General features: G+C 36.3%; 1 protein-coding gene across 4 annotated transcripts in view; it reads right to left on the minus strand.

The window, feature by feature from the left end:
* The window catches only part of Crtc (CREB-regulated transcription coactivator), a 37,005-nt gene extending 14,899 nt beyond the window's left edge, over positions 1–22,106 (minus strand). The window contains exons 1-9 of one of the 4 annotated variants that reach the window (XM_074186279.1): positions 21,868–22,106; positions 13,409–13,546; positions 10,527–10,727; positions 10,223–10,353; positions 7,086–7,233; positions 6,914–7,018; positions 5,616–5,675; positions 5,211–5,315; positions 4,976–5,125 (exon numbers count right to left, since the gene is read on the minus strand). In XM_074186279.1, the coding sequence (XP_074042380.1) occupies positions 4,976–5,125; positions 5,211–5,315; positions 5,616–5,675; positions 6,914–7,018; positions 7,086–7,233; positions 10,223–10,353; positions 10,527–10,727; positions 13,409–13,546; positions 21,868–21,981 (1,152 nt within the window). In that variant the 5' untranslated portion in view covers positions 21,982–22,106. The remainder of the gene's footprint in view (positions 1–4,975; positions 5,126–5,210; positions 5,316–5,615; positions 5,676–6,913; positions 7,019–7,085; positions 7,234–10,222; positions 10,354–10,526; positions 10,728–13,408; positions 13,547–21,867) is intronic. The other 3 variants (XM_074186278.1, XM_074186280.1, XM_074186281.1) reach the window with 3 other exon arrangements.
* Positions 22,107–24,090: the final 1,984 nt, after the last annotated feature.

The raw sequence follows: 24,090 nt of genomic DNA on the forward strand, positions 1-24,090 counted from the left end.
ATTAAACATACTATGCATTTCAAATTTCCCACCAATATCTCCCACCGCAAATTTAAAATCATGACACCTTCAGGAAACTTTTCACTCATCTCTATTATCTTCAATTTCGACAAAAATATACAACTCAATTAATTTTTAAGTCTAACTTAGGATTAACCTAACCAAACCACACTAATTTTATTTTTTATTTTTCTTACAGTTCACAATATGGCTTCTAAACAAAAAGGTCTACTACCCAAGTAGCTCACAAACACAAACTAGTGTCCAACATAGTCGAAGTCTTGATAAGGAAAGCCACTCTTCTTCGATTCTATGTGATCTGACAAAGGCTTTTGACTGTATATCTCATACTATTTTGATTGGAAAAAATAGGTTACTTTGGTGTCCGGGGTATAGCTCTCAAGCTTGTTCACTCTCATCTCACAAATAGGTACCAATATTTTGAAGTGAGCAACATCAAGTCAGACGTCAAAGAGATGGAGCAAGGAGTTCCCCAGGGCTCCGTATTAGGTCCACTGTTGTTCTTGATTTATGTCAATGATCTATACAGTTTCATGAAACCAGCATGATGTACCTTGTTTGCGATGTAACAACTTTATTATGCTCTAGCAAAGAGTCAACCAGCTTACAACTAATGACGCGAGATATCAAAACATTAGCATATACCTACTCATAAATAATTTGCTGCTAAAAGCTGGCTCTAAAAGAAAATAAAGCTCAAAATATAATTGTATCTTCCAATCCCGATATTCATTCAACTAAAAGTACACAGTTTTTAGGATTCGTTATTGATGATAGATTGAGCTGGTCTGATCATATTAAAGCTGTGACCAGCAAATTATCTACTGTTTTGTTTGTTCTGAGACGATTGAATAATGTAGTTAGCTTGATGATGCTCAAAAAGCCTACTATGGATTCTTTCACTCAGTTATGCCATACGGTATTCTGATTTGGGGTCATTCAGGTAACTCCGTTAGTGTTTTTAGGTGCCAGAAAAAGACCATAAGAATAACAGCCAAAGCAGATTACAAAAAGCACTGAAGTCATTTTTTATTCAACTTGGCATTATGCCACATTATATATCTACAAAGTTTTACTAGAGATTCATGAAAACGTTAATAAATTTGACAGACATTGTGATATTCATGCATACTATACGAGACCCACAAGTTTTATGAACCTGCCCAGACATAAATTAACAATTAGCGTGAGAAGTTTACTAAATTTACATTTGTTTAATCATCTCCACTTGTTTCTGAAGTCACTAAGCCTTGTAAAATTTAAATCTAGTATTGAAAAGTTACTTCTGAAACACTGTTTTATAACATTGAGGAATAGAATTGACGTGGCAGGGTCTTCAACCTGTGAAAGACCTTATCAAACCACCATTTTATTGGTTTTATATTTGTGCTTTTAATTAACCTACACTCTTTCATTAAAAACGTTTCAAAACGAATTCAGGAACCAGAACAAACCTCATACCACTGAATTGTGTCCGACATCTATTCGCATCACCCTACGAAGAGCAAAATCACCAAAGTAGGCGGCTAAAAAATGTAAGAAACGAAACAAACATTCGCTCCTAATTATTATTTAGTCACCTGCAACTGCGCGCTCCAGGTGCACCCCGAATCCATCAGGCTCGCCACCAATTTTGCCCAGTCCTGACAATACGTGCAAGTTAAAACTCGTGTAATGATAACAAACAAGCTGATGATCAAGTGCGACCCCCCCTGTATCCACCTCCGTTTCATCGCTCGCTCATAAAACGAAATATGAACATTAGACAAGAAAAATAACTTACCAGTCCTTGCTTGCGATTGAACAATGGAAAAACAGTCGTTAGATTACCCTTATCAATGTAAATTTATGGAAAAATGTCACGGAACGAGAAAAACGGGGGAATTTCTTTTCTAAATCCACTTCAGTCTAGTCAAAATAAACGGAAAAGGTGGTGAGGGCAATAATTCGCTTGGAGCTGGAAATTGGTAGAGGTCCTTAATAAACTATTATAAATAAAGTCCCAACTGATCTCTACGATATTTTCAATAGTGGATCTTCAATACATTTTTCAGCACCCACGGTATTAGATTGATTCAAAAGCTTTGTCCCTTTGAATGTCATGTGTTTTTGTAGTTCCGTATCTTAATAAATATTTATTTTACTGTGATCGATAGAGAATATTGTACTTTATACATCGAGGCTGTTCATTTATTTTCAAATGTTTTGCCTCTTATCAAATAATAACTTATTATAGGGTCTTTCATCAAGTGCTTGTTATTTTTAATTCAAATAAAACTAAGTGAGTGAGAGGACCACTGCTGTTTGTGACTTATTCTCATACACCTGTCCTTGTTCATCTTTCATTGCCTGAACCACTGTGTCTGCTGTTTTTGGCGAGTGTATTCGCTCGGGATGTGGGGGTTGAGCAAACCAGTCATCGGATGCCTGCTTCCACGGAGCCCTGCTGGATACGGGAATGACAGAATCACTTGTGGTTCTGTTATTCCCTAATTGAATCTCATCCCAACGATGGCTTAATCCTAAGGTGTGTGTATCCGTGCCGAGAGGATGAATGACACTGAGCCTATCAGCTGTCTCTACGGAACCTTCCGAGATATCGAGCGCTCTCCCGTCGTAGCATCGCCTTGTCACGGTAATGCGGGTCTCTGCCGTGATTGACCTTCTTTCTCTAGCTATTCCCTGGGTACGCAGAATCTGCGTACCCAGTCGCGGTTGTTCGTGTTCGCGGCAGTTCTAGACGTAGCAAGACGATGGAATTTCGACGATTGCCAAATATAAACGCTACCTACGAACCTATCGAGACAGTAGTCGAGTTGAGTTGACAGTGCGATAGATATTTGAATGATAGTTGAAGTTTTAGTTGGAGTGTTTGTTTGAATTGAAAGTGAAATAAAGTTAAGTTTGATTACTGTACAGTATAGTCAATTATTGGTAAACCCACGGGGAGAACGTAACAAAATCGTCCCAAATTCGACAATTTTGTTTGTTCCCGTACCCATTAATCCAGAAATGGGCCTTTAGCGAACACACGTCGTTGTCTATGGTCGTTTACCTTCAGTTCCTTGGCCTGTTGAATTTTGTATGGGTGCAGATGCAAGTCACGACGCAAGATTCGCCAAGGTGTGGTCTGCGTCGACGTACAGGTGTTGGTCGATCGTATACTGATCGTATACTTAAATTTATCAACCACAATGCGAATAGTCCTCTTGGACCATTGTGGACCATTGTGTTGGAATATTTTGTGACCTCAGCAGGGCATTTGACTGTATCAATCACGACATACTACTGGAAAAGCTGTATAAGTATGGTATCAGAGGCTGTCCTCTAGATTGGATAAAATCATTTATACTCAAACGTACAGCAAACTGAAACAGACATTGGTGTCCCTCAGGGGTCCATATTGGGGCCAATTCTGTTCCTGTTCTGTATCAATGATTTGGATAAACTTTCTGTACCTGCATCCTTCACAATGTACGCTGATGATACGTCGTTGATCATATCTGCGTGATAAATGCAATGAAGTGTTGACTTCTTTGAATGAATGGTTTTCAGCAAATTACTTGTTTTTTAAAACTTCGAAAACGCAAGCATTGAGGTTTCACCATATCCAAAAAGAATGTAACGAGTTGTCATTCCAATCAAACGAATCGAGTTCATCGATCTCAACTAGTTCGCGTCAAACAATTTTCTTAGGATTACGAATAGATGAAAATCTCAATTGGAAGGCTCACTTCCATTACCTAATCTCAAAGTTGAATTCGATTGCCTTTCAATTGAGAAATTTACGGCATGTACTCAATATTGATCAATTGATACAGCTCTACTATGCACAACAAGTTAAAGGTAGGGTTTATCTACCCTAGCAAAAGATATCTTCGTGGCTAAAACCGAATTTTACGATCAATGACGGGGCTTTCACAGACTGATTCATGCAAAGATATATTCAAGAGACTGAAAATATCAACATTACCATGTCTAGTCATATCAGAGTTGAGTATGCTAGTATTCGACAATAATGATGAAATTTATGTGAGGAACAAACAAAATCGTAGTTTCAATACAACACAAAAGAATGATTTTTCAATTCCATTCGGAAAATTCAAAATAACTCACCAATCTCCCAGTCATATGGCTCCTAGAATATACAATGATCTTCCTTCAAATGTGAGAAACTGCATGACAAAACAATCATTTAAATTTAATTTGAAATCCTTTTTGACAGAACAGTGTTTTTATAAACTGGATGAATATTTGTCGTGGCAATTTGCGGTAAAATCAATTGGTTTGTAACTGGCATAAGGAGATAAATGACTATTATTATTATTATTATAATATTGAATATTACTGGAGTTTTCTTTCCGGAGATATTAGCCACGAAGATAAGCCCCTGAAGTGGTCGACCTACAGTAATACAAGACGAGGATTTGAGGACCATGGTGAAGACTGACCCATCACAAATGTTGTGTGGGATGGCAGAACTGGGCGTCAGCTCCCATGCGATTTTTGATGGTTTAAAATTCATTGGTAGGGCCAAAAAGCTCGAAAAGTGATTGCCCCACGATCTGAACGATCGACAGAAATTGTTACGTCTCGAGATCTGTTCTTCTTTGCTTTTGCGCAACCAAAACAAGCCCCCCCAGACACTTTCCAAAGGCAAAAACCCACCAAAAAAGGCCCTGCACACTGTATGATGGTCAGCGGCTATAACTTCCTGCAACCTGGCCAAACACACACAAACAGCCGATTTATTTTAATATTTTATTATTTTTTCAGGAATTTCAAATCAATTTATATTATATTAGACAATGGAAGTCCGAACTGATGAAATAAGCCAATATCAGTCTTGACTTTTAATGTTTTATTCATAACAGTATATTCAGGACCTGCGTCAATTTTCAGCTCTGTGCAAACCATAGTAAATTGCAATGTCCATTTCGACTGAACTACTTACCATTGATAACTGTCCAAACTGCGGTATATGGAACTCGTTGGGTAAAGGACTCGGAGTTCCGGGGCTACAAGGTGCCGAATGACGCCCCCCGGGGCTCGGTGATGACTGGGGGCTCGGCCTAGGACTCCTGTAGTCGGCCGTTTGCTGTAACTAAGCCAAAAACATATTTCTAAACACCCTGCACCGATGAAATCGAATGTTAAATTGCCAAAATAACATTAATAAATCAAGTTACCGTCGGTGACGTCGAGGTGGGAGGGCCTTGATGGTACCAGCCGTGGAGTTGTTGGAAATTTGACGAATCTACCATGTTGATGACATTCTTATCTAATTGGATGTTCTGAAATGTCGAAGGTAGAATAATTAAAGAATAGAGAAACATATAGTTTTGGGATACTGTCGCTGACACGATTGAGGGTGTTGCAATAAACTGGACTAGATTCATACATAACCAATGCCAAACTGTAGATTCGGAACAAGAATCTACAACCCCCCCAATCACTCGTTGGGCTGTGATTATGTTAAGCTTGCATTATGTATAAACGTAGTACGGCTTCCACAGAGGCAGAGCACAGGAAATACAATCCACATAAATCGATACTCAACATATTCTGAATATAATGAAAGTAAAACAACAAACCTTATTTGTATCTTCTTGGTGCTGGTGATATCTAGCGCTAAATGGTACTGTTAATTGATTCTGCAACAATATCACAAATATCATGCAAAACAAAAAACTAAAGACGTGCAAAACGATAATTTGAGGGTTTATCAAGCAGTTCAACGCACACATACACAACTGAACACTACCACCAAACCACGGAGGTTCCTTTTCATTCCAGTTAGCAGTTTATTCATATTCAAATAAAATCAAATACTTCGGATTTCAGTTATCTTGAACTCTTTTCAGCAACCCTGTGATTGCTGAAAAGAGTTCAAGATAACGACGATATGATGATTATGTTTTCTTTTGATAAACCTTAATTTCATATATAAATCCTTTATTAATCAAAGAATAATAATACAGTTCAGTGAGTAACAATTTTAAAAGAAATCGATAAAATCTAAAAATAAAATTGATATGTCACTTGTAGATTTTCATAAAGCAATAAAATATATATACACACATATATATAAAATTGTTAATATATCATCTTGAAGCATTTTTCACCATCTTTCAATTTATCGAGTAATATACAGGGGGTTTCATTTGAAAAAATGAACTTTTGACTACTTTTATGCACAATGGAAATAATAGTAATTTTAGCACGCCCTGTATGATATGGAGTCGATTTCTTGGTGTTATTTGAATATTTCGAGTTTGTCCAAACTATCATCAAAATATCAACTTTTCATGAATTGAGAGTACTGATGTACTTAATTTCAATTAAGGCTATGTTTTGGACCATATTTAGCACAATTTATTGTTTATCTCGAAAACAGATAGAGATAGGTATAGGACATTATTAATAAAAAAATATTAAAATACCAGAGCGATTCCAAAAATGTATTAATATACGGGGTGTTCCATTTGAAAAAATATAATTGCTAGGACTTTTTGATAGAAGTTGCAACGCTGCAATGCTGAAAATATTTCAGATCGATAGAACAGAAACGTCTAAACTACCATCGACCATGAGTCACGCTGTATAGAGGTAAATCTGTGCTCCCTCTCTTTTTATCTTTACTAGCTTATAGTACAACTGACTTACCTTATATACCCAAGTGTATCAAAAATGGTGAGTAAATATTATTATTATTAACATTTGTTCCTGCATTGTCGATGTTTTCAATTATCAATAAATTACAATATTATTATTATTACAAATTACTACGTTAATTGACAAACCGTGGAAAATATAATACACTACACCAACAAGAGCATACACACACACACTAGCTACATGAAACGAGAATTAAAAAAAATTAATAACTCACCGAATGTGTGTGAAAAACCGGTGAAAATGGAACTCGGCCAGCCGGTCTAACGCCGGGGTGTATACTTGTGGGGGAAAGTGTAGAAGGGCTGGTATTTACAGGACTCTGAAACAAACGTCGAGCAAACACTTAAGTCTCCAAAACTTTTATTTTTCGAATCAAATTTACTCACAGAACTATAGGGAGAACTATCGTGATCTTGATCAAGAGGTGCGTGGATTGGAGATGAAAAATCGACGTTCGTCAAGTCGGGCAACGAACCTGTATTATTTGCTATCGGTATTTGTACCAAACTAGGATCATGCGCTGATGGATGAATGCTGAAATAGAAATGAATGTAGAAAATAGTTGGACGACTACTATGATTGGCCTAGAGCAGAGGTTCTCTAACTTATTTTTTCTACCGCCCACTTCGAGAATTAATTATTTTCTAGCGCCCCCCAAATTTTTTTACTTCACAACATCTTAAGAATCACAATCGCAGTCATTATTTTAATAATTGAATTATGTGTGTCACGTGAAAATAAGACTTTCTGATGAGGGTCATGTAAAACATCATTTTCTAATATTAGGAAAACTTTTATTCAGGTTATTAAAACAAACATTTCAATTTGGATTTTAAAACAAATCTGATGTAAAGGATGAATTTGATGATTTTCAACAAGTTTGTTAATATCAGGCTCTAATTTACTCAAAAACAGCCGTAAGTCACCGCGTTCGGTAATCTGCAACCGATTTCTTTTAGTTAGCAACGTTGCCACAGCACTAAATCCACGTTCACACAAATACGATGATGGGAATGCTATCAAAAATCGTTGAACGATGTACCACAATCCAGGGTAAAATTTCGGGATTGGCTTTTGTAGCCAAAATTCTTGGTATCCATTTTTGAATTTTAGTTTTACTTCCTCGTTCGTTATCGGTTCTATGAGTCGGTCGGTGGCCAAGCGGTTCGACGTGGGTGCTTTGTTCACTCACTCGAATTGACTGCCGTGTTGGTTGGTGGTTCAAGCCCTAGTCTGGACGATCGACCTTCACTTGCTATCGTCCAACCCGTGTTAGGAATCACACGTTAAAAGGTAAGACCTCGTTAATCCTTAGCTCGCACAAGTTTCGACTTTTGAGGGTTGTCGTTCGTAGGGGTGCGACAGCTGGTTAACGGAAAAACAGATTTTAAACAGTTCTTCTTCCAGCTGGGGTGATCCTGCTGTGTTAACATTTGAAAGAGGATCCAACACCCAGTCCGGTATTTCCAATTTTAAAATGTCTTGGAATCGTTCTGCGAAATTACTGTAAAGGTTCTCCAAATGTCTCCGTTAATGAAGAATACTGCTGACAAATTAGGAAAATTGCGAAACTCACGTCTGCCGATATTATTCTTGTATAAGAGCAATTCGGCTACATAAGCAGCAATGACATTTTTTGTTTTAATCAAATTCAAGTCGTCACCTTGAAGTTGAAGATTGACATCATTAAATAATTTATACAGGTCTGTCAAGTACGCAATATCATTATTTGAAGTGATGAGGTTGTCGTGCAATTCTTTGTCTTTGTTTTCCAAGAACTCTATTACAGAGTCAAATAGATTGTAAAATCGAGTCAGACAGTTACCTCTTGATAACCAACGCACTTCTGTGTGAAATAGCAATCGGTTGAAATCTTCATCATTAGCAACACAAGGCTGATTAAATAATCTGTCATTTAAAGAGCTGTTTCAGATTTTATTGACTGTTTTGATTATATATTGCAGTGATTGAGAGAGGCGCTCACTCAAATTTTTCGCAAACAAATGTTGCCTATGAATGACGCTATGTACAGCGAGCACGTCTGGAATTTTTATTTTTTAAGTACGCTATGAAGCCCTTGTGACTACCATAAATAGCTGGAGCGCCATCCATAGCAGCTGATATAATATTCTTCAGTGGAATTTCTTTCTCATCACAAAATTTTTCCAGTGTATTATATATGGTTTCTCCTTTTGTATCCGTCTCTAAATTTCTGGCAAATAAAAGTTCTTGATATATTTTCTAATTTTTAAAACCTCACGTATAACAACAACAATGCTCCATTGGCTGGTAAAGTGGACTCATCTAACTGAATTGAGAATTTAGAAGTCTTCAGATGATTGCACAATGTTTTCAGCCCCATCTCATCAATTAGTCTTTGCACGGAACTATTACTCAAAGGAATTTTCGGATAATATCTGCTGCTGGTTTATGGAACACAGTAGTTATTACTTCTTTTATTGCCAGTAAAATTAAATCCTCAGCAATAGTCTGAGGTTTACCTGTTTGAGCAATTAGCAAGGAGATATTGTAGAAAGCTTGGATTCCGTCGTTGTCTCGCTTGGAAGCCGCTAAAAAAAGTTTTGACACAGTTGGCTGAGCTGAGTGTTTCTTTTCCAGTTCTTGAAAATAAGTCACATTTTTGTCTGTTTGATCTGAATGCATTTTATTCAAATGATCTTGTAGCCGTGAGGCTTTCATCGCTTCATTCGAAAATGTTTTTTGACAAAGAAGGCACATAGACGATGATGGATATGTCGAATTTGCAATAAATCCATATTTTATATATTTCGCGCTATACTGCCGTTTCTTCTTTTTTGCTACCGACATAAATTTGTCTTCAAAAATGCCGAAGTAAAGAATCGAGTATTAAAAACTTGCTAATGACACCACCCACAGTATTTACCACCGCAAGTACAGCACTTTACCTAGCTAGTCGCTAACTAAATTAACTTGTTTTCGTAATATCGTCGAATGAGATTACTGGCTGGATGGCGCGGGCGGGCCTAGTACCTTCAAGAATGGAGACTAGAAACTTCCCGCTTCCCATTGAAGCTCACCGCCATCTATTGTACACTTTGACAGGACAGGAAGTAGTTACTGTCTAGTCCCCTAGATGGCGTAACTCGAGAAAACGCACGTTAAAAGCGTAAAGGAGTGGTGAAGTTTGTGTTAAAAGCAAAGACATTTTTAAATTAGCCATCACCCCCCCCAAACCGCTTCAACGCCCCCTGTGGCCTATACTGCCCCCCTAAAGGCCTCCAGCGCCTACCATGGGGCGTTATCGCCAACTTTGAGAAAGACTAGCCTAGATATTGCACAGTGTGGTTAAGTCATAGCAGATGAATTATTCCTCCCGGAACTGTGCTGATTGAAAGAAATTATGTTTCCGGGAAATTCACTGCCTTAACATTACAGCTCATTTCGAATAGTTTGCCAATTTGTTTTCCTGGTATTGATTTTGAAAACTTTATGCAGTACATTCGAAAATTCCAAACTTATAATCATTACAGTGATCACCTACCTTATTCCAGGAACTCGAGAAGGTATGTCGCAACTAGATCTCGGTCTTCCCTCTTGACCCCTATCCGGACCGTTCACCATCGACATGTTCCAAGCTCTGTGCGAAGGATCAGCATTTCTATCCACCATCCCCTGAAGCAAGACTTTCTTAATGAACATGGAAAGCATACAAGGTAACTCAATTTTGAAACCTGTCCTTTAATGTATTATGATTGAAATGCTCATGGTAGGCGTTCAAATTGATAGGGTGTGCATAGGGAAAATAGGGTCAGTGGGACCACTCCCTGCAACACCTTGTAACTTACCTGCATGGCGCTTTGGTGTAGAGCCGAATCACTCTTGGTGCGCCCCCAGCCCGTATCGACTATGGGGCTCAGAAAAGCGCCATAAGGAGACGTGTCGGTTTTTCTGTCGTGGTGTCTCCTCATTGGTCCGCTCTGAGACCGCGTTCTGCTCCTGCCTTCCACCCGAAACGAGATGACTTTGTTCGAAAGAGAAGCTTCGTCCTGAAAACATAGAGAATGTTTTTGAGAATTATCCTTGAAACAAATGAAAGTATATAGTTGAAACAGAAAAAAAACAAAACCATCAAACCGAAAAAAAGCTTTCATATAGTTACTTCCGGCCATGAAAGTTTATATTCTATGGTCATGCAGATTTTTATGGATACATTTTCTTACTCGAAAATCCCTTTTTCCTATTACCTCAAAGATATAAAAAATTCCTTGATTCGGACTGGAAAATTGATGCTCACCCAAGTACTTTTTTGGTTCTACTGGTATAAACGTGAAATTTTTGTTGGTTCATATGATATCATATGTGACTATCTACATCTAGACTCTTTGACTACCTTGTGTAGAAAATATTTATAGCAAGAGCAAGTCACAATTTACAAACATACACAATGATTCACTGTTTGGAATCCCTTGTGTAGTAATGAATATTACTGGAGTTTTTCCCCAACACCAAATCGTTATTTTCAACACCTCGACGCGTGTTTCGATCACCAAGTGATCATCTTCAAAGAGGAAGATTAAAACTAAAAACTAATGCGAAGCTAACCCTATTTATCCTATATAGATATCCCATACAGGTAAACCATCCAGGTGTACCACCCATACAGGTATACCAACCTAAATTAATTTTACAATTTTGCCTTATCTATTATTCTACAATATATGTTTATATAAAACAATTTAGCTTAGCTTAGCTTCGCATTAGTTTCTAGTTTTAATCTACCTCTTTGAAGATGATCACTTGGTGATCGAAACACATGTCGAGGTGTTGAACATAACGATTTGGTGTTGGGAAAAAACTCCAGTAATAAACATACACAAAGTAAAAGTACAGAATTCATCACAAAGCTAAGCAAGTCATGAAAATAAAGCAAATGCAATCCGTTATGATACTAGATACTAGAAAGTGGAAAATGAAAATAAATAAAAAAAGATGAAGATAAAAAAAATTACATACATATATGATAACTCGTAGCAATACCGGTGATAAACTCAAGCGTTATGAATTTTTTACCAAGTTCTTATGTTTCACCTCTATAATAGGTCATCATCATAAAATTGATGTTTTTTGTGTTACAGTTATATAAATCAAAATAAGTTCGCAATTAGCAAGTTTCTTATGAGGAGGCTCAGATGAATAAAGAGTACATTGACACGACTTTCATTATACTGGACATCGTATGTCACACAGAAAGTTAATCTATCTATTCCCGGACTTATTTTCAATAAAACATTTTTTCACCCCCGAGAAGTGGAGGTATCCACCCCAAAGGTAAAATCAACCCCCGATAGAGTCAACTTTGAAGTAGAGAGTAAGTAGAACCTAAATCCAAACCTTCATTAACATCGGGGCTGCCTGGCAAAATGATCATTGACTGGACAAAGATGACAATTTCTGAAATATCCGGAGAAACTTTCGTTAATTTTGAATAATCATTATAGTCTAGTCATCGAGAATTTACTTAGGCTAAAAATTAGAAAGCTCCATTAATCATTGACATATTTTTTTTCCACGTAACTATCTATCCGTTTTTTCACGATCAGAAGCTACATGGAAATTATTTAAAAAAATGTTTATCTGCTATTGTTCAAACAACTGTTTTAAAGAAATGCGTTGTCCATAAGATAATTTGCAACATTTTTTAAAATATAATCTGATACACATTATTTGAAAAAAAAAGTTTCTCAAAAAAATGCTCATTTTTTTCTACCACTTGTGATTGATATTAAGGAACCATCTTTTGAAAAACAATTTTTTTCAGTCACCAAAGACCAAGATAAATTATGATTGAAAACCTCTGGGAAAATTATAAATATTGGTCCTACAGTTCTGGAAATTTCTTCTTCTTTTTGAACATTTTTTCAAATTCGAAAAATGTCAAATAGTTTTTGAGTGAATTGTTTTCAACTTTCGCAATTTTTACAAACGGCAATTGAATTATTTCAAGAATCATCTACACACTATTCCGAATATAATGGTACCTCGTTCAAATCTATCGGAGACGGAGAAAAAAGTTTCACCTGAAATACACTTTTTAACTAGACTATTAAAAATAAAAAATTATTATCCGCATATTATTAAATTCAATACGAAATAACACGCTTTTCTCTAGAAAACTCATTCTAAATTCTGACGATTTGTAAAACTGGTTCTTAGAAAAATAACTATTGTTTTTTTCTCAGTGTAAATAATATACGTGGCCAACTTCTAAATATTGGCCCAACAGTTCCGAGAAGTAGGACTTTTTTTTGAGAAATTTCCTCCTTTTTTATTCTTCTTTCAAATTTGAAAAAAGTCAAATCCCTTTTGAGAAATTCCAAAAAACCAACCCCATGACACCTCGTTAATATTTCTCGGATGCAGAGAAAAAAATCTGACCCGAAGGGTTCTTGTTAACTAGAACTAGACTATTAGAAATGAAAAATTAGAAATGAAGAATAATTATCAGCTTATTTTTAAATTTAATTGAAATAACCCGCTTCCTCTGGTTCTTAGAAAAATGACGAGCATTTTTTTCTCAGTGTAGGTAAAATACGTGGCCAACTTCAAACCCATCGCAAAAAACCGCCCACTAAGCACGCAAACAAGACTGTTTATTAAAAAAAGAAAACAAAAAAGCTTGGCAAGCGGTAACGAAACAACAATGCACAACATCTACGGGGTGAGTCACCTTTGCGGATCCGCAATTTTGTTGCGGACACTTGACGCTGGGGTGGCCGGTAGATACGTTGGGGAGGGAACCACCCCTGAAGGCTCCCAACGCCTGCGTGTTGATATGAAGAGTATTTTTTTCGGAATCGGGGACCACCTGCAAACCACTGGCGTGAGAAAGAGGTATTTCCGAGTATTCGTAATATGAAAAATATGGGTAAACATTGAATAAGTATTCACTGAAATATAACAGTTGGAAGTAGACTCAGAAACACGGATAACATTTTTGAAACAACCTAATAAAAATGTACTGCGAATTTTAGGCTTATTTTAGGTTCCTATGTCCCCTGAACTGGCAGAACCAAACAGAAATCCTTCAGTGTTTGGAAATTTTGAACAATAATTTCAGACATTGCGCTACTCAACAATTTGCTGCTCCTCGTTGGAATCGAATATTTTTGTGATCAACACGCTAGATAAGGAAATAATTATTTCATTTTCATTGTTTCTACATGATTATATCAGATCCACCGTTTCCTTTTTAATTAACACACTTTTATTAGCTTTACCTGTATGTATGTATGTATGTTTGTTTGCTTGGAACCCTAAAGATCGTGATCTGTATTTGACAAAATTATCGACACTATTGCTTGGTCTATTCGCGGGCAGATGGTGCTCGTAACCTCCTTGATATAATTCGAACTCACTTTACATGCATTTCTTCATTTGAAAAAAGTATTTTTTTTTAACACGCGCTTCTGCTGCCTTATGTGTAACCTTCCTTTGCGCGCCTGCTGCCTTGGGCTTAATAGCTGATTTTCAGGCTCCCTTTCTGGTATCGGAAAATATCAATGGTCATTTTTCTAAACAATATACGGCTGATTGACCCCGAAGTTTAGATGAAATAAATATAGTTTAAAAAGACTAAAAAGCACGCTTTCAAAGAACATCGATCTAAAAAGTTGATTTTTTTTTAAATAAGCTTAAATAAGTCATATTTTGGTAAATTTTCGTTTTGTGGACACCGGGCGATTTTGAAAGATCCGAAAGAAAAAAGCGGCGTTCTCCCTTATTTAAAAAGTTACGGCCCTTCAAAGTTCACAAAAGGGCAACTTTTCAGCCTTCTTTTTCACCAAATCAACTATTTAAAAACACAAGCATTTATTCACTAGGTCACTCTTACACCTTATTCCTCCTTCTTTAACACTTTTCACTTCAATAATCAACATTTTTCGTATAAAAATGTTAAAAAATGTACGGAGCTGCTTTTTTGGTTACATATCACTGTATTTTACGTTTTTAAGGTTAATCATATGGTTGGTACGACTGATGCAGTCAATATTCCTAAAGTAATTCAAATGTTTTTTGCCTTCATTCTTTAGCTCGTAAATTGGTTTTTGACACTTTTCTTAGAATTACAACAAATGTACTGAGCTTTTTTTCATAATCCGCTTTCCATTGCATCTATACCATAAAGTGTCTTAATTTAATTTGCACTCTTCATTGCAATTAGTACAACGTATTATTGCTGCAAACACTCCAACTTGAACCAAATATAGAATTAAATTATTTCTTACTTTCACTAAATTATGAATTTCGTTCAAATTCATTTTGTTTTTCTCTCACGTCAAACTAAAAATTCAAATCTACGAATTTAAAATAGTAGGTGACGATAAATACCAACCGCTTTTTTCTGAAATGTCACTAGTATCTAACGTACAAATATTAGAGTGTCACCAGGAAAAGCATTCGTTTTCAAATTAAGTTTTTTATAAAAAAAAATGTTGATCATTGAAGAGAAAAGTGTCAAAGAAGGAGGAATAAGGTGTAAAGGTGACCTAATGAATAAATGCTTGTGTTTTTAAATAGTTTATTTGGTGAAAAAGAAGGCTGAAAAGAAAAGTTGCCCTTTTCTGAACTTTGAAGGGCCGTAACTTTTTAAATAAGGGAGAGCGACGCTTTTTTCTTTCGGATTCGTAATCTACGCATCAAAATACGTAAGTACAGTCAAAAATTTTGTCAAAATCGCCGGGTGTCCACAAAACGAAAATTTACCCAAAATCCTTTTGCGCGAAATTCTGGATCATCAACCATCTGAAATAACAAGATTGCGCAAAATAAGTATTTTATAATACACAGTTCAATTTTGATAACGTAATTGTTGTTGTATCCTTGACGAGTTTAAATGTCACTAACTTCGACGCGTCTCATAACCGGACATAAACACTGTATAAATACGATCGGCCGCATTGTTTTTTCCGATAAGAATTCCTTTCTGAGTACAGACCGACGTAGAAAGGAAATGACTTGGACGACAAAAAATGAATTATATGAATAACACATTAATCACCGACTTACGTACTGCAGGCAGGCACATATAAAATTTTTTGTATTAAATAGTTGAAAAAGTAGGTCCTTTTTAGAATAAATATAGTTTGAAAAACTAAAAAACACGCTTTTAAAGAACATCGAACAAAAAAACAAGGCGACACACGAAAGGATTAGCACGAAAAAAATGTGGCTCAACTACTGTGCCACGCGAGTCACGCTAGTCGCGCCACCTCGTGTCCGAGAGCTAAATTGCGCTGTTCTATTGGTTTTTATGGGTTACAAAACATTGCGCTGTGTTGTGTCACCCCAGATGCTTCCAATATGCACCTTGCCTAATTCAGCTCGAGAATATGGGGGCCCTGGTGGAGACTGACCCATCAAAAACGGTGCGTGGGATGACGGAAGAACTGGACGCCAGCTCCCATGCGGTTTTTGATGGTTTCAAACGAATTGGAAAAGTCAAAAAGCTCGAACAGTGGGTGCCCCACGATTTGAAGGATCGACAGAAATTGTCACATTTCGAGGTTGTTCCTCTTTGCTTTTGCGCAACCAAAACTATCCTTTTTTGAATCAGATCCTCACCCACACCTCCCGCATACCATCTTTTCGAACACTTCGATAACTTCATCACCTGAAGAACCTTCGCCAATTAGAACCATACAAAAACGGTCTTCGTCGACTTTATCCAAGCCCGAACATTCAGTTTTTATGCTGACTCAAATAATCTACTTGTATAGGGTGACTTTTTAAGAGGTATAGGATTTGATTTTCAAAACAACACAAAAAATTTGAAAAAATTGATGAAATATTTATTAGAATCGATAGAACGATCAATATAATTTGTTGTTTGAAGATGATTTCATGCAAATGTTGTCCGCGGCTCCGCTTTAGATGGCCCATGCGCAAGGTCCAATTTTGGCACACTCTCTCTAACATATCGACAGGTATTTGACGTATAAATGCTTCAATGCTTCCAGAGCGTCAGTCGTTGCTGGTTTATCCCCGTAGACATGAGCCTTAACATGACCCCACAAGAAATAATCCAAAGCCGTTAAATCACACGATCTAGGCGACCAATTACGGGCCCCAAACGTGAGATAAACTGTTCACCGAAGGCGGCTCTTAATTGGGCCATTGTTTCGCGGCTTGTTAATTGGGCCAATAGAAGTAATTATGGAATTACTAGGATGCTGTGTACGAAACTGTTATTTCCAACTGAAGGACGAATTCTTTACACAAGATGAGGGACTGCCAATGGGATCGCCACTTTCACCAGTCATAGCCAACATATATATGGAGTGGTTTGAAACTCTGGCCATCGAAGAAGCCCACAAGAAACCTCGAGTCTGGTTGAGATATGTTGACTACACCTTCATAATATGGAACCATGGGAATACTGAACTAGACGCCTTTCTGAAACACATCAACAGCGTGAGACCTTCCATCACTTTCACAATGGAGAAGGAAATCCACAATGAATTGCCATTCTTAGACGTTTTGGTGAAGAGGACCGACACTAAGTGGGAAACATCTGTATACCGAAAACCCACTCATACGGGACAGTATCTGAACCACGAATCCAACCACCATCAATCGACAAAAAGAGGAATCATCAAGACTCTATTAGACCGTGCTTTTGGGCTCTGTAATACAAAGGAAGGTCTCGAGAAGGAACTAGACATCATCAAAAATGATCTTCAGCGGAATGGATACTCCAAAGCGATGGTAGAAAAGACTTTGGCTAAAAGACAGCAAGAGCCTCGCAAGGAAGAGAAGCCGTCACAACCAATGCTTGCACTTCCCTACATCAGAGGATTATCGGAGAGGATAAGAAGAATTGGTTCCAAGTACAACATTAGAACCTGTTTCAGATCCGGTAACACTATCCGTAGCAGCCTCACGAAAACCAGGCCCCCAAACGCGGACTGCGATTCCAAGAATTGCATTTACCGGATACCCTGTGAGTTCGGAAAATCCTATATTGGTGAAACTAAGAGGCCATTGAATGTTCGCATTGCTGAGCACAAGAAGCATACACAGCGAGGAGAAACCAGCAAATCAGGAATAGCAGACCATGTTTGGACCCATCAACACAACATCGAGTGGTGCCAAGCTGAGATCTTGCACAGAGAGGAACATTGGTTCAGGAGAAAATTTAAGGAAGCCGCATACATGTTGTCCAACAACGTATTCAGCCAGGCAGCGTAGATATACGAAACATATGGAAACCCATCATCAAACGAAAAATGACCAACTCCCGCCAAAACGGTCATCCCTCACGGAATCAGTGAAGCGGAAAATGGAAAGTAGAGAAAGTGAAAGTATTTCAACGGCCTATAAAATAGTCATCTCTCGGAGGAATCAGTCCAGTCATCACCCGAAGACGATTGTAGATACCAACAATCGAAACGTCGTGAACTAACGTGACTTGTAATCTCTACACTTTATTTTTATTATTTTCTTTTTTGAATTCCTTTAATTTTATTTATTCAATTATTATATTTTTACTTGTAGGTTATTTCACTATCATTTCATTTCAGGTTTATTGTTGCTTAATATAATTGTTATTTTCAACTATTCTTTTTTAATTATTCTTTTTTACTTGTTTCAGGGATTTCAAATCATTTTATATAGTAGACAATGGAAGTCCGAACTAGTGAAATTCCTTCAACTTTGCCAGCGCCCATTCACCAAATGATAGACGTTGTGGGAGGTCGTGAGGCCCAAATCATTTCGCAAAATTTTCCACGTAGTGGAGTGACAGAGGCCTAATTGCTGCGAACGGCGGCGAATCGACATTTCACGGTCATCACGAACACTGGCGAATACAGTCGCAAAATTTTCTTCGGTCCTCACTCTATGTATGCGTGTTGGTGGTTTAATGTCCAATAATGTAAACTGGGTTCGAAATTTAGTCACAAGCTTCCGAATAGCTCCCTCAGTAGGCCGACGAAACTGCCCATACATTGGAAGAAGTGCACGATGCACTTTTTTGATAATGAAATTCAATAATTTGCAAGCGTTGTTCATTCGTAAGTCGATTCATGGTTAAATTATAGACCAAACTGAACAAGTTTGACAATGACACAAAACACGATTCACGCGTGATCTGTCAAAAACAGTGTTGCCAAAAAGTTACTAGTAAAAAAATCACTCATTATTACGTTGGCAAAAGTGTACTGATTCAAAAGACCCTTATATCGATTAAATAAAATAAGGATTTATGATACAATCGGCTGATACTTGATGAAAATCCATACCTAACTTATTCTAAAAACACTTTATTGTGTGATTTTCACTAGACAGTTTTACAAAAACGCAACACGTGTTTCGCCATACAATGGCTTCCTCAGGCGTGTCTTAATGATTAAGATTATGATCAAGATTGATGATTAAGATTAAGACACGCCCGAGGAAGCCATTGTATGGCGAAACATGTGTTGCGTTTTTGTAAAACTGTCTAGTGAAAATCACACAAAAAAAGTGTTTTCAGAATAAATTAAATAGGGATTCTTCGGGATTAAAGTAGACTCATAAAACGGACGAAACTTTTGAAAAACCTTAATGTATATTTCATAGTCACTCTTCATTTCTTCTATTTTTCGAAACAATTTTCACTTTTGAAAAATTCATCTACATAGGTATATCCAAACTTCCAACATTAAACCAGAACCACTGTCTGTCACATTGCAACAAAAAAATTTCAAATTACTTTTATAAAAATAATAAACAAAGATGGTTTGCTAGGGAACCATATGTGGATAATGAATAACAATCTAAATTTGTTTCAACATCTGCATGAAAGATTATCATTGTGAGCGTTCAAAACATGTTGCTGCTCTTTACGTAATTTTTTCCTGAACTACCGAGTTTCTCGAAAAGTTTTAATTTTTACTGAGAATAATTTACGTTTTCATATCAAGTCAGCCACGACTTTATTCAACGCTCGGATCGTTGCAAGGACAATCATTTTCAACAATACAATTTGTTTAAATACGGATAATTTCAATATTCATGACCATCAGAATTAAACCATTTGGAATTTATCATGATCCTGTAATATTGACATCTACAGCGTGACTCACGGTCGATGGTAGGTTAGACGTTTCTGGAAAACGCAAAGCATGATTTTTCTGAAAATTTCACCTCTCACACTTCCTTACCTGTTCTATCGATCTAAAATATTTTCAGCATTGCGGCGTTGCCACTTCCATCAAAAAGTCCTAGCAACTTTATTTTTTCAAATGGAACACCCCGTATATTAATACATTTTTGGAATCGCTCTGGTATTTTAACACTTTTTTGTCAATAGTGTCCTATACCTATCTCTATCTGTTTTCGAGATAAAAAATAAATTGTGCTAAATATGGTCCAAAACATAGCCTTAATTGAAATTAAGTACATCAGTACTCTCAATTCATGAAAAGTTGATATTTTGATGATAGTTTGGACAAACTCGAAATATTCAAATAACACCAAGAAATCGACTCCATATCATACAGGGCGTGCTGAAATTACTATTATTTCCATTGTGCATAAAAGTAGTCAAAAGTTCATTTTTTCAAATGAAACCCCCTGTATATTACTCGGTAAATTGAAAGATGGTGAAAAATGCTTCAAGATGATATATCATGTCCCTATACCTAAATCGTCAAGTTTTCTCAATAAAGTCGCTTCTTCTAGAAAATTTTTTTTTTTTTAGAATTTGGATTTATATATTATATATATATATATATATATATATATATATATATATATATATATATATATATATATATATATATATATATATATATAAAAATAATTGTCAGAACGTGTAAAAAATTCAACCAAATGTATCCTGAATTAACACCAATGAACGAGAGGAAGTTTGTGAGGTTACAAAATAATTTGTACTTTTCTGATGGTTCATTTGATAAATTTATAGAAACGTGTGAAACGTTCCTTGAAAGACTGGAGAGCCATGAACGAAAATATTCTGATGTGGGTGATCTGCTCGATTAATTTCAGTGTGATCTTGCTTCTGGAAGAACGATAAACAACTGCAGGCATGTTGCATACTGTTAGTCTGATCTAATTCACTGTTCGTTGTGGGGAAAGACTTCGATTTCCAATAGGCATATACTAGATTCTACTATGTCGGAGATAGGGAATGTTTCGAATTTCATTTCTATTTATACATGTTCTTACTACGTACGTATCTCTCCTTAACAGTTATCAGGCTGATTTTAATGTCTGTTCTGACAAGAAGTTTTTTGATTATCCAGTTCCAAACTGGATGATTATATATGAGAAGAACACCTGTTGGCTTTCGCTTTCCAAGACCATATTTTTGGTCGCTTGAGACATTGAAGCTACCAAAATATTAAGGCATTTGTTAATTAATAGTTTATCCATCATTTTTGATAATGGAGATTATAAAGCAACTGATTATACAATTTTATATGAAATTGTATTCAACTCTAATTCTCTTCTAGATTACCATTTGTCTACTATGGCTGTTTTAGTCAGAAAAACCTTTTGACCCTTTCTTATGAATGTTCAAATGAATGTTATTGACTATAGAAAAGATATATGTTGGCAAAGATCATGAAAATTTAACAGCACAGGTCAAACCTTTACAATTGAGACACTGAAGAGTCTAGTCATGTTTGTGCCAATTTGTTGATAATCACAGCCAGGTTAAGTAACAAATTAAATAATCAAAGAGACCAAAGTTGCTATTGGACTTTCAACTCCTAACCCTAAGCAGCAAGCAGGAAAGGTATATCAACTCTTTCGATTTGTTTACATCAACAGTTTGTCGCTTATCACCACGAAAACACGAGATTTCCCAATCTGGAACTATTACACCAACAAAAAAAGTCGTATACAACATTCTTACACTGTACAGATGCACTATTTTTATTGTTGCTGTCAAATATTTTTGCTCTAGTTTATCGATTGTCGTTAAAAAACACAAAAATTGCAATCCTGCTCCTTTACGGCGCGTAAAACTAGAAAAATAATCCGAAGGCGATGAATCGGTGAATTCAGATTGTTTATAGGCGAAAGATGTGGTTTTTACATGAACGGACGGTCCGCAGATGATGCATTGTTTACTTCGAAAAATCCGCCTAACGAATTTTTAAATCGTGGCTCACATACCTTCGATCTGACTTGTATTACTTCCTTCATGATTTCCTCGAAAGCAGCTGTTTCTTCGGCCTGTCGCTGATTATGACGGGCAATTTTTTCACTAAACTTCCTAGGATTCGCCATGATTGCTACACATATAAATTATAAATCATTGACTGCGCACTACATAAGGCGCGGAAGATCGGGTCAGTGCTTAGTGCCGCAGTCCGCGATTCCGTGCAGTTTGCACATTTTCAGAATGACTTGACGTTTAGGAACCAGGAGAGGTTGGTAGAATGTTTGCACTAGTACCAACTTGAGACATCTTTTTGGCACTATATAACAATCAATTAAGCTGTATTTTCATGGGCAGTAACCACTGCAGAAGTAGAGAAATTGTACAGTTTTACTGCTCGGGCAGCAACTGCTATGAAGGATGTTTGAACTTTATAAGCAGCATTGCATTTATTGTCATACTTCTTATAATGGAGGTCACATCTGATATTACTGTTTATTTTTATGTTCTCAGAGAGTTTGTTAGATGTGGACATCAATAATGATAATAAATGAGTGGAATGAGTGCTGAACTTTTAGGAATTTTTACACTGAAAACTTTATTGTTATTTTAAAACACTTTATTTTTTGAAAAGGAAAGCCATATACGATGTTTTTGTTTTTAAGTTAGTGAATGTGTGAAGAAATAAAGGAAAAGATACATTAAAAAATTAGGAAGGACTTTCAAAAGAAACTATGTTGTCAGGCGTTTTAGATAGAGAGAGAGATTGAAATATACTGTATTGTCATGAAGAAAATAATGCTTTTAGACAAAAGAGTCACACTTATGAAATTAATACATAGCTTCAAATATATAAACATATGAAATGCATAAATAAAAATATAAGTATGCGGACAATACACGTCACAGAAAAGTAATAAAAATTACTCAATCAATGTGAGGGTTAAAAAATCATATTGAAGTTCTTACCACTTGCTGAATAAACGACGTAATGCACATTATATTAAAATAATATGCATTTGAAAATGTATATCACAAATATTCTGAATGAGAACTTTAAAATAGAGTAGGATATAATATCTCAATATATCGCCAGACAATTTGGTAACAAGAAGACAGTATCTCCCTCATATAACTCAAGAATTGATTTCTGTTGATATTTTGATGATGGGAATCCAAGAGATGGATTAGTAATATTAAAAATACGTTCCATTCGGTGCAGCATCACGTTATGTATTTTCAGTTCTTATCGTCCAATCTGTGTTAGGAATCACACGGTAAAAGGTAAGACCTCGTTCGTTCTTAGCTCGCACAAGTTTCATCTTTTGAAAGTTGTCGTTCGTAGGGGGCGACAGCTGATTAACGGAAAAACAGATTTTAACAGAATTCTTACAGATTCTTCATTGTTGACGTTACTTGACGTAACGTTGGTAATGTTATATAAGTTTGAAAATGTCCGTATAGGACGAAACTGCAGAAACGTTAATTACAAATAAAAGTGGTAATAAATTTTCATTTCTCTTTTCATGAAGCGTTTTATTGCTATTAAAAGCTGTTTTGGTGGCCTAGCCTTCATTTTTTTAATAAATTTTTTGGTGTGGAAGAAATAATCAAAGAAATATCTGCAGAGTACTGGGTATCCTTCAACCATGTAGATACTTCGAAGAGAAAATGGAAATTTAGAGAATGTCTTCGTAAATCCTCGACTTTTAAAAAAAAACAGTAACTGAAAATTTTATAGTTCTTCTATATTAATCAAAGTACACTAGTGGTCCAAAGAAGGAAATTCGCGAAATGAGCTGTGGAGACAGCGACAAAAAGTATATTGGTCAAACTGAGTGAACTATAATAACGCGTATCAAGAAACATGTTTCAAATATTCAGAGAACGACCACAGAATACGTGAGAAATATTTAAAATTGTTGAGACCAGCACATGACAACACGCCTTGGAAAGTTCAGAAATAATCTCCTGACGAAGCTACCTTGGTTAGCAAAACGCACGCCGATATAAAGTGTTTTTGTTCTGGTGAGACAAAAGTGTTTTCTTTATATTCATTTCACGCCAGAGGCCAGAGAGGTTCTAATTCTACATATCAAATCAGACTGGTCTGTTTCCTTCCGAATTTATTGAAATAATAAATTGATGAATATTGCACATAAAATAAACTTCATTCGATACATGTTCCGTGACATGAATACGTCCCCACCTGCAACACCGATCCACGTCTTTCCACC

Source organism: Leptinotarsa decemlineata, unplaced genomic scaffold (assembly GCF_025532065.1).
Source record: "Leptinotarsa decemlineata unplaced genomic scaffold, Ldec_3_MD MMD2_tig00078422_RagTag_RagTag, whole genome shotgun sequence".
NCBI lineage: Eukaryota > Metazoa > Arthropoda > Insecta > Coleoptera > Chrysomelidae > Leptinotarsa > Leptinotarsa decemlineata.